Source organism: Siniperca chuatsi, linkage group LG16, assembly GCF_020085105.1.
Source record: "Siniperca chuatsi isolate FFG_IHB_CAS linkage group LG16, ASM2008510v1, whole genome shotgun sequence".
NCBI lineage: Eukaryota > Metazoa > Chordata > Actinopteri > Centrarchiformes > Sinipercidae > Siniperca > Siniperca chuatsi.
Genome location: NC_058057.1, coordinates 24710255 through 24722076, shown reverse-complemented (window position 1 = coordinate 24722076; position 11822 = coordinate 24710255). Strand labels below are relative to the sequence as shown.

The 11822-nt window shown below is 40.9% G+C and overlaps 1 protein-coding gene across 1 annotated transcript; it reads right to left on the bottom strand.

Annotated features, from left to right (window-relative positions):
- Positions 1–567: 567 nt before the first annotated feature.
- On the bottom strand, positions 568–11620 carry btbd9 (BTB (POZ) domain containing 9). The gene is made up of 11 exons (XM_044169062.1): positions 11460–11620; positions 10870–11078; positions 9204–9567; positions 7730–7997; positions 7365–7584; positions 6665–6784; positions 5026–5135; positions 4609–4798; positions 3985–4092; positions 3002–3080; positions 568–2625 (listed from the first exon to the last, which is right to left on the bottom strand). Exons 2-11 carry the CDS (start codon positions 11052–11054, stop codon positions 2419–2421), a joined length of 1851 nt encoding a protein of 616 aa, XP_044024997.1. The 5' UTR covers positions 11055–11078; positions 11460–11620; the 3' UTR covers positions 568–2418.
- Between the last annotated feature and the right edge of the window lie 202 nt (positions 11621–11822).

Here is an 11822-nt window from a genome sequence, read left to right as displayed (position 1 = left end):
TAGAGCAGATTTAAGTACAAATTAATTTAGGAATGTGTGCCATGGTAAAGGTAAAGTAAAATAAAATAATAAAGGCTTTAAGACTAGATCTTATCCCAGGGCCCCTCTACAGGGTGGAGCCTCAAGATAGGTAACAATGCAGGTGATGTCTTAAGGCCCCTACTTTTTGTATTGTGCTTTTAGTGGTGGATACAGTATTACCAAACAAGTTTGCAATTAATCAAATAATCACAAACGCCACATGGTGAACCTGTAGGCTTCTGGCCCCTTGAGGGTCTGGGGCCTCGGGGCAGTTCATCACATTGCCCTTAAAATTGTGGGTAACAATTCTGCCTGTGATCAGTGATCATATCCGATAAACCCACAAAAGGTACACAAAACTTAACTGAGGTGTGACTATTTCCATATAATGCTCATCAGTTTAACAGGTAAACTCTGCTAGTCAAATAGATGGGTTTGCTCTCCTTCTAAATCTTTTCTGTCCCACTGTTCTGGTTGAAACCACTTGGTTGCTGTTCCTACAAACAAGGTAATTATTTCAGCAATAAAAACAAGACAAAAATGCTATTTGAGCTTCAAAATGAGATGTTTTTAAATGTTTCACGACAATAAAACGGCTCCTTGGGCAGCATTACACATCAACATTTTCTAAAGAGCTACCAGGGCATTAGTTCCTGGAGCATGATAAATACATGTTGATTGATCAATCACCACTGTTGGTCTGTAACAGAGGCTCTCAAGACTAAACAGATCACCGTATTGCTTGTATCAAAGACTTCCACTGTGTTTAACAGCAGCAATTCTAGCAAGCAGACGGGTGTGACCCCTCACAGCAATGAACATTAATAAACAATGTCAGTTGTTTCCATAATCACATTTTTGACAGGCAATGTATTGAACAAGAGGCAGTGAAATGCAATCACACGTCAATGGTCAAAACTAATATATATATATATATATTAAGTAAAACTATACACATACATAAAGTTAGATGGGGGAAAGGGAGTGTTTTCTCTATATAAACAATGTAACCTGAACAAAGCCCTATTTCAGTTCTCTGGTTAGTTATTAAGGAAGACTTTATCCAACTATCCAACTAGGCAATCTTCTACAATGTAGATGGGGATGACTAAAGAAGGCTTATAGAAACATCAGTGGGTCACCCAGGGTAGTTAGGTATTTCAGGTTACTTAACATCAAATAAAAAGGTTTGAAATAAAGGAGTTTTTCAAGACAAACAACTCAAAAGTGCAACATCAGGACACAAAGGAAACAAACAGGAACCACAGCACTTACAGCTTAATTTAAAAACAAACCTCCAAAAACACACAAAAGACAGATCCTGACAGAGCGAGGAAGTGTTTAAATTAATTTAACATACAAACAGAAAGTTACCAAATCCAGCACTTCAGTACTGTACTTCAGTCAGAAGACCCAAGCTGCAACCTTCATTTCTGTGTACTTGAGTAAAATAAAGTGCCAATAGCAGCTGCTCATGTATCTACTGTATATAAACGTCCTTCCCTGCAGCCCTAGTGCATACATAATTTGGTCCGAGACCCTCAGCCCCAATTTTCACAACCTAATTGATTTCCCCAATCATTTGTGCTAAGCTATTCAAGCGCTTAAAATGCTGAATTAAGACACTTAATTCAATCTAAGTTTAGTTTTAGTGAGGTATTAATTTTAGCTATCAAAAAGTCACACCAGATAAGGACCACCAATTTTGGTTTCGGGTGTGAAAGCCTGTCAACAAATACTCAACATCTATTACTTAATATGCAAATGCATAATTGGATTAAGTGCAAATTGCATAATAATGCCACAGAATGTATTAGCTCCACAACTTTGGCAAACGTTTGAAGAATTTAATTCCAAACTTTGAAAAATACTTGACTGCTTGATGGTATGAAAAGTGAGTAGAGTCATTTAAAGACAGTTTCTTAAAAAAATAGCTTGTTTAAGGATAAAATCCATCTCTTTTGGAAATATTAACTCGTAAAATTCAGATAGCAACCCCCCCACCCTGGTCTTACTGCTCTTTGGTGGTACAGTATAACCACATTTCAGTGTGTGCCTCATCTTTGGAGAAGTAAAGATTCCACTTTGATGATTTTGAAGGACAAAACTTGAGTCTTAGTAGCTAAAAAGTATTTTCAAGAAAATGTATGAGCCAGTGGATGTAATAACTCACTTTCTGTTTCAAAAGTGGGAAGACTGGAGCCCTAAATGCTGCTGCTACAGATTTACCAGTCTCTAATGTTGCACTTATGACAGACGGACCATGGGTTATGACAATGAGACGATCGCCTTTAGCAGCGTTGTAGCAGTGCAGTCTGGATGATGAAGGCTGTGCAAAATGGCATTCTGAGGTCTCCCTTCCTCTCAACACCTTCCGATACGAGGACGCGGGGGCTCTTAATGATGGGACTGTGAGGAAGATGATGAGGAGGAAGAGGGCTGGGAGGGCAGCAGGCTGTGTGTGCGTGAAGGTCGTTGGGGTCGCTGCTGCTGCTGCTGCTGCTGGGAGGCGGCTCCAGAATCAGAGGAGTCCAGGCCCGGGGTGCCTTCATTAACCTCTGTGTCCAGCTGGGCCGGACACTCGAAGTGAACACAGTGGAACACCTGAGGAGAGATCAGAGATCAGGGTCAAACACTAACAGGAGAAATCACCACCACACACACACAACACTTTTTAAGTCTGCTTGTGGTTGAAAGTTTACTTTACCAACTACTTACAATGGTAACAACAAAGTTAAGATACTATTATTCTTCAATTAATCCAGCTGGATATTAAAACAGTTTAGGTACCCACTGATTTTTGGAAAATACCTGTCACTGTGGCTGACACAGATAAAACTGGCTAATTCATTGAAAGTTTGGACCAATGTAAAAAGGGGCCACCAAGACAAATTAATAGATTAAGTGACAAATGTATGATTTTGTATTTCCTATAGTGTTAAAAAAGAAGCCCGATGACCACAGTAAACTGTGTTTTCACCTCATTAGCAGTGTTGTGAGTCCCAACAATACGGATGAAGGAAGCAGGCTGCTTATCAAACTTCAAAGTCTGCCATGATCTGCAAGAGAGGGCGGTTAAAAAAAACCAAAACAAAAATATGAAACATTCTGATTATATCTCAGTTTGCATATGTTTTTGTTTACAACATTTATATCTGTTATGATTATGTTCTCCTGACAGGGCCCTGATTATTTTTCATAGACATTAAATGAAAAGTTTGTACACTGTTTGACATTAAGCCTGGAATTTTCTGTTCCTTAAAGCTTAAAATTTAGTCTACAAGAGTAACAGCTATTTAAGCGCACATCTGCCAAAAATGAAGACTTAGGCAACAGTAGCTAGAATATAACCAGGTATTTTTAATCCTGCCCCCTCGAGGAAGTGATTTTCAAACAAGCCTGCTCCTTCCTTAGCGTGGAACATAAGGCTCAATGTTCCTTTACAATCAGACCGACTTTTTGAAGAGAATGTGTACTGAAAAGAAAAGTCAGCAAACAAGTGGGATAATTTAACAGTAAAAACATATTAATTAGAAATGAACAATTTAAGGTATTGTGGAAAAAAAGGTAAAAACCTTGCGCACAGGACAATATTTACTGTTTGTAACAGGTAACTACAATGATGCAATATGACCTATACATGCAATTCTAAACTAACTGTTAACACATTGAAATAATGTAATGAGATGTAATTTTTGTGCCACTTTGGAGCCTCTATCATTGTTGCATTTCACGGACATCTTCAGATGAAACATGTTCTTCGTAGCATTCAGTCATTATACACATATATTATCAAAACTTCCATTGCTTTAATTTCTAGATCAGAGTGTGAAGTTATTCAAGGTGTCTACATCCCAGGTTTGACATATCAATCTGACACCTGTGTTCAAGGAGTTCAGGTAACAGGAAAAAGTAACTGTGTTGAAGGAAGCGGCAGAGGAGGAAATGGGATGGGAGCCTCACCGACACGCCACCCTGGTGCGGTCGACCACCTTCGTCCACTGCTGCTGGTTGGTGGAGACTTCAATGTAATAACTGTAGGAGCGCTCGTCACAGTCCCACAGCAGCAGCCTGAGCAGGTAGAGGAAGTGAAGGAATGAAACTGTGTTAATAATTACTGTATACAAGATTTCAATGCTATTTCAGACTGTAGATTAAAATGACACTTCACAACAGTTTCTTGAAGAGACTACAGCCATATAACCATGTCAAATAGCAGAACTTCTAAACCATGTATCGCCCCTCTGACCCCTGTGATAAATGCTGCAATCAAGATACAATGCAAAGCAAACTGAATGTCCACATGATTTAGAAAAAATAATAACTAAAGAAAATTTTCCCCCCATTGTTCTGTTCTATTGTTGTTAACATTGTCACCATTTTCAACTCCAGCTAGAGAAATGAAATGATTTAGATACTTAATAATTTAGATACTTATTTAACTGTGGTAGATACAACTGCAATATCAGCTTGGTGAGTTACAAAATTCTTGTTTGATTCATTAGCACGGACTAAACTATTACTTCACCAGATGTTGAGATTTCTGGTTTGTACCATACTCAGAGTTAATGATGTGGCCAGATGTACCTCAACGATCTAATGGAGTAGGGCTGAGCCAGCTGGATGACGATTGCTCCAGAGCCCAGCTGATGGCAGGTGTAGCCGGAGTCCCAGTCGTAGTTGCGCGTGTCGCCGTTGAGCAAGGCATTTCTGCTACGGCTCACACCCTCAACAACACTGGCACACGATGCGATGGTCGCCACATTCTCACTGGGCACTGCAGACATTAGATGCAGGGTTTTAGACTAGTTTTCCTACAGAACAGGCTTAAACTTCTAAAAACACACATATTACAAGCAACCCAGAGTAAAGAATATATGAACTTTAAGAAATGTTTGAAACCTATTGCGTCAAAAGTAATGTGCACGTATTAGAAACACTTGAGATTACATATGTAGTGAAGACACAATTTTTGTTTCTGTTCTGTCTGTTTCTGCAACTTACCCAAAAGTCCGTTCTCCAGGGTAAATGAGCGGTTAGTGAACATGCATTCAAAAGCCACAAGGTGGAAGACCTTGTTGACAGTGTTGTGTGTTCCCACAATGCGAACGTACCTGAGACACAAAGAGCAACATCAGATCTGAGTGAGCAGGAAAACCAAACAACCATAATCTGATCTTTAAACAACCAGGAGAAAACAGACATGAAGATACAGCCCTTAATGTTGTCTTTGAAATTTTAAGGATGGAAGCAACCCGACGCTCACTGTATCCCTCTGCCAGTAAAGCCAGAATTGAACCCTTCTTTTCCTCACTCAAAACTTTCCTTTTCAACTTTTTTGGCATGGTCAATATTTAATAGTTATTTTTTGATTCCAATTACTTTTGAGGTACTACTAGCACTGTTTTTGCCATCCAGCTGGTCCCACTGCAAGAGGATAGTGATGACCACAGAAGTGTTTTTTTTATACTTTGCCTTATTAAATTTAAAGATTTGGTTCAGGCGATCACCTAATCAGCACCTCATTCAGTAGAATGAGGTGTGCCTGTGTTGGAATTCAACAGACATTGGAATGGAATGGCTTCCATACTTGTAGAGATGCTGATTTAAGAAAAAAATCGCAGTGGTTTCTTAATTTTTTCCAGAGCTGTATATATATGTACACTCAGTTGCAAGTTTATTGGGTATACCTCGATAAAATTAATGCAGGCTGATACAACAGTCCTACAATAAATCCGACCTTCGTGAAAGTTATAATGTTCCGTTTTTGTTGAAACTGTTTGAGAGGTGTTGATTCAACTGTATGGTCATTTTGGAGGCTGCAGTTTGTGGTGCTGTTGAATTGTTGAATTGAACATTATAACCTTAATGAAGGTATGAGTTATTGCATGACTGTTGTATTAGACTGCATTAGTTTTAGCTAGGTGTACCTAATAAAATGGTAACGGAGTGTATATACATTGTTTTAGGTTCAAACTGCATGAGAATTCGCATTTAACACATTCTTTGGAAGTGGAATGCTGGTTGTGTCAGTATAATGGTGCAGCACCATTATTGCATTCCTTAGGGCGAGCTTGAGCCACATCTTCTGACATCCGTTTGGATGTTTACACACTGTTATTACAAACCAGGCGTGCCCACAACACATTATTCCAAATCTGGAGTGTCTCCAGCATCTCCATGTCAGGAGGCCCCAAAATACTGTGCTGAAATGCTTGAAAAGACGCTTCTCTGTCCTCTGCCAAGCAAACATCAGTGTGGTTTGTAAACACTGAGAATATAATCCAAATCAACTACAGACAACAACCTCAAAACAAACTGAAATTGCTATGTACACCAAGTTAAGGCAAAGGGCACAGACAAGCCCTTCGTGCTTGGCAAAAGAGAGAGCGAGATGGAATCAGATTTGTTTTGACTTGTCGTGCCACCAAAATCTCCAGACTGGCAAGATGACAGAACACCAAAGAAAGTTGCTGAACTTCTTTTGAGTACAAGTGTTTCTTATTTACAAGCCCTGGTTTTCTTGTAAATAGGCAGGGTGAACATACATAAAATGCTACAAAGTCAACTTTTCCTCAACAGCTCGGGTCTAGGAATAATAACTGTTGCTGTAACTGAACTGGGATGCTTTAGTACAGTTTACCTGCAAACTCGTGGTGTGAAGTACAGGTTCTGCCAGGAGCGGCAGAGATACTTGGAATGGTCCACAACACGCACCCAGTCCAGCTCATCCATAGATACCTCGATGTAGTAGGAGTAGGACCTAAAATAATCGAGAATGACATTTTAAATCAGTACAAAACTCAGAGTCAGTTTGTCATTATCATATAAAGTCAGTATAATGAGGTTAATTATAAAGCAAAAATATATATACACATTTCTTAAGAAATTTGCCTAGAAAAAGAATAATCACATGTTAAAAATCCAACATGAGAACATTTTCTAGACAAGAAAAAGTCCCAAAAATGTGTTCTGCCAGCAATCATTTTGTAATAACAGTGATTATATTTTTAATTGGTGGGTTTTTTATTTGGGAACAACACTCTTGTTTGATATGCTTCAAGAAAATACCATTACAGACAGACACAGACACAAACACAACAACTTTCAGATAAGCCCTCTTATTACCTTGCCAACACAGTTTGTTGGAACCAGCAAAACTAGATATCAGTATAGTCAGTCAACCATTTTAACAATAAACTGAACTTCAGTATGCGCTCCAATATTCAATAAAAACACTGTGAATCATACTACACGTCTAAATCTAAAATTCAAACCCTGCTATGCTAGTTTGTAACTTTTTTGTTTGTTTGTTTTAGCAGGATGAGACAAGCCTGTCTTACCGGCTGTCTCTGTCCCACAGCAGCAGGCGGATGTGGTTGATGATGGACGATTGGCCCAGTTTGACTTGGATCCCGGCCCGGCCGTCCTCCTCAATGGGATGTCTGGAAAAGCCGTGGTCCAGGTCGTAGTTCTGGGTGTCTCCATCCAGCAGCGCCGACTTCAGCTCCCCTTTCACCACCTGAGCTCCGTACTTCATGGTGGCAATGTTCTCCTCTGGGACTGAAATCCAAGAAGAAGATGTGCAAATGAATACATGAAATACACAGACATAAACTAAATTACATTTTTAATCTGATGTTTGATGTGATTCATAGCAGTAACAATAATAATAACAGTAAGCAGATGGAGGAGTAAGAGCACTGACTGAGCATGCCACGATAATTAAGGTCCATGTTGCGGCTCTCAGAGCGGGTCTTGATGGCGTCGAGCAGGTCGTCTGGGCTCAGTAGGCCGGACGGTCGCACCACGTTCAGCATCTCTGTCAGAGTCATGAGCGGGAGCCGCACTGCTGCCATCACTTCCTGGGTGTCGGCCCCGTCCACATGCTGCCGGCACCAACGACACAAGGCCTGGAAGATCTCCTTCTCACTGGCAGCAAACGAGTCCCGCCTGACCACAGTCAGCAGAGCAGTCTGCAAACACAGGTAATCAAACAATTGTTTAAGTCAAAAATACCAAACAGGTAATGGTTACAGCTTCTTAGTTATGAGTATTTGCTTGTTTTCCTGCATTTCATATCACTATAAATCAAATACTTTGGGTTTAATTTGACTGTTGGACAGACAAGTAAGTAATTTCAAGACATTACTTTAGGTTCTGTAGTTGAGATTTTGTCATTACGTTTTACAAGCTAAATAATAATTGATTACTTGAAAATACTTGTAGATTACTCCAATATTAAAATAAGTATGAGTTGCAGCCGTACAGGTAATGGAACAAGATCCAATCGGAAAAAATATCTTTACCTGGGCATGCAAAGTTTAAGGCACCGTTTCTGTGTCATTAGCTTAGCTGAAGTTACATCAAATGACACATGAATTGTGTGTCCTATGAGCCTGTGGCTTCATACACACCTGCATTTAAAGGTGGGGTATGCGATTCTAATCCAATACACGTCTTTTTGTCAAATTCAGCGAATATCTCCTCACGGTCCGCTAGCTGTCCGTTCAGTGTGTGCTCTGAAAAAAAAACCCTCTGGTGTTTGTACACAGCCCTGGTTCTGTAAATGCTAAAGAAACAAAGTGGCTCGGACACAAAACTATTCCAGCCATGATTTGTGTGTCAGGTAACGTTAAAGTACTTGCCCACAGACATTCAGCTTACTTTCTAGTTTGCCGAGATATGCTGTTGTTGTGATGTTAGCTATAGTAGCAGGAGAGTTGTGAGCATCGCTGTCTGGAGCTGGTTTGCTAGCTCTGGGAAAACATCTCGTCCTGTCTGGCTGTTAGCGTCGCAGCAGCAACTGTAGGGACAGTTTGTTAACCCACAACCAGGCTAAGCTAACCAACAACCTAGCTAACGTTAGTTACATCACTTGCTGTGTAGTTGTTCGCTCCATATCATGGTATTTGTCACTGTTTTGGATTTCTCCAGAATTGCATAACCCACCTTTAAGACACCCTGTTGCATTGTTTGGTAGAAATCACGTGCAACTGGGGGTCACTGTATCTCAGATTTATGTTACACCACAGGCACACATGAGATATCTACTGCCCAGATTATTCTAATATTTCAAACTATATTTCACAATGTATGGAGAAATGAAGGCTACCCTAATGTAATAATGAACCAGATGCAATACTGATTATAACTCTTCATACACTCCTGCTAACTCTTACCTTGGAGAGCATGAGGAAGCCGTCAGAATTCAACACTTCAGGTCCGTGTCTGTCCATATAGGCACAACAGGCTGCACTGAGCGTGCTCAGAGAGTACAGACTGGCCACATCAAAGACCAGGCAGACGTTGTTGGTGTGCAAGATGGTGCGAAGGAATTCAGAGGTGGAGTCCTCCAGTGGCTGGAGGCCATAGCGGTGAGCCAGGCCCAGGAAGTCTAGCAGCACCTCTTCCCGGGCGGAGCTGAGGCTGGCCCGGCCTGTGTACAGGTAGTGTAGCAGCATCGAGAAGGCTTCAGCCCGCGTCTCCTCTAGACACACCTCCGCCTGGGGCTGGGACTCTTTCATCCCACCGTACAGCAGGGCCCTAAAGGAGCCAGAAGAAGCAAAAAAATAAAAGTGTTTATATTTTTTTAATATTTTTCTTCACTTACATGTGTCAAGCCTTGGACTGTCTCAACCAGCTGCCAGCAGTCTCACAACAATACAGTGTGACAAGCATACTAAATAAAAACAACTGGCAAGGTATCAAGATTGTGGAAATCGTGTATATGTAGTGTTAAATGCTCCTTGTGTAAATATGAAATATGTAAATATGGTGTGTTTTTGAAAAGCTGTCAAATTACTGTTGAATACGACACCAAATGTGAATAATTTCCCTTGTGTGAGCTTGTGTGTCACAGTGGAAGGAAGCATCGGTGTGAAAATATAGAAATAGGCAGCCCACAGGACAGAAACACAACCAATCACAACATGAAAGAATGCGTCTTCACCTGAATTTGTCCTACCTGCAATGTAATAAAGGAATCATAAACATAAGATGAAAAAATATCAGCAAATCCTCACAATTGAGCAGCTGTTATTAGGAAATGTCTGGCATTTGTGCTTAAAAATGACAATTAATCTATTATCAAAATCAGGGTCAACGGTTCAGAGCAATGGAGACTGTGGAAAAGAGGTGAAGAGGCGAGTGCAAGCAGGTTGGAACGGGTGGAGAAAAGTGTCAGGTGTGTTGTGTGTTAAAAGAGTATCAGCAAGAATGAAAGGAAAGGTGTTCAAGACGGGTGGTGAGACCAGCGATGTTGTACAGCTTAGAGACAGTGGCACTGAAGGAAAGACAAGAGGCAGAGCTGGAGGTAGCAGAGCTTAAGATGTTGAGGTTCTCTTTGGGAGAGACGAGGACGGACAGGATCAGGAATGAGTACATCAGAGGGACAGCTCATGTTAGATGTTTCGGAGATAAAGTCAGAGAGGCCAGATTGAGGTGGTTTGGACATGTTCAGAGGAGAGACTGTGAATATATTGGTAGAAGGATGCTGAGGTTGGAGCTGCCAGGCAGGAGGTCTAGAGGAAGACCAAAGAGGAGATTTATGGATGTAGTGAGAGAGGACATGAAGTTAATGGGTGTGAGTGAAGAGGATGCAGAGGACAGGGTTAGATGGAGGCACATGATTCGCTGTGGCGACCCCTGAAAGGGAACAGCCGAAAGGAAAAGAAGAATCTATTATCAAAATCAAACAATTAATCAACTGATTGTTTCGGCTTTAGTTTAAATATTCGTCTTTGCGGATTTCAACATTTGTCCGCACAGGATGTGTTTATAAGGATGGGCTTACCAAATGATCTCACACAAGTGACAGGAACCATTGGTGTAGACATTTACAGTTACCTGAAGTAGTGACAGCGAGCTGCCAAGATGACCCGGTGAGCCGGGAAGCGCTTCCCCTCCACGATGAAGGTGACATCGCTATACTCCTCGCCAAGCACCAGGGCTCCCAGCTGCTCCGACAGCAGGTGGATGTGGTCGATCTCCGACACGGAGGCCAGTGGACGCAGAGGGTGGCTATTACTCATGGTCGACGGCTGCCAGAGTCACATCTGACACAGGAGTAAGCAAACCAGACATTGACGAAAACCAGAGGCACAGCCGAAGAGTTGGTTCACAGCACGTAGCTAGCTAAATGCTAAATGCTAACTAGGATGCCATGAAATCTAACGAAACCAATCTAGTAGGCTAACGTTAAGTTACAAAATCCAGTATTTTTCAGTGTCTGCGTTTCATATTTCAGTAAAACAACGCAATTAGCAGGTTACAAATACTCTGCAGGAGAATGTGATAGCGATTACTAACGTTAGCTAAGATGCTGAGCTATCTTGTTTACAGCCTCCGGTGCCGCGGACATTTGACACCTGAACAAACGTTAGCTAAATGCTCGGTAACGTTTGCTTTTCTCTGTTCATTGTGCGTTTTAAACTTACCGAGCAGCGTCATTCACTCCTATGTTTAAATAAAGATAATTTCAAAAATGCGGACGTGGTTATTCATCCACTGTGCAGGCAAATTCAGCACCAAATTCACAATCCTTCCATCACACCAACGGAAACCAATTCTGGGTCAATGGGCAGGCACTTCCGGTTCGAGAAACACCTTTTCAAAATAAAGGTCAATAAAGGAAAGTAACAAATACTCCACCCAGTACTGTACTGCAAATACTCTTCTGAAGTACTTGTATAGTACTTGCTATAGTTACTAGTTACTTTGCAGATTAAGATTTTAAAAACCTATAATAAGCATATAAAATATTATGTATTGTTATACAGTAAATTAAAGCAAAACTTTAA

What these genes read in the sequence shown, in the direction of transcription:
- btbd9 (XM_044169062.1), bottom strand. Translation starts at nt 11,054, where the DNA reads ATGAGTAATAGCCACCCTCTGCGTCCACTGGCCTCCGTGTCGGAGATC. An exon ending in GCTCGCTGTCACTACTTCAG is followed by an intron (nt 9,568 to 10,869) that starts GTAACTGTAAAT and finishes TGGCTCCTTTAG; the next exon opens with GGCCCTGCTGTACGGTGGGA. An exon ending in CCTGGAGAACGGACTTTTGG is followed by an intron (nt 4,799 to 5,025) that starts GTAAGTTGCAGA and finishes TAATGTCTGCAG; the next exon opens with TGCCCAGTGAGAATGTGGCG.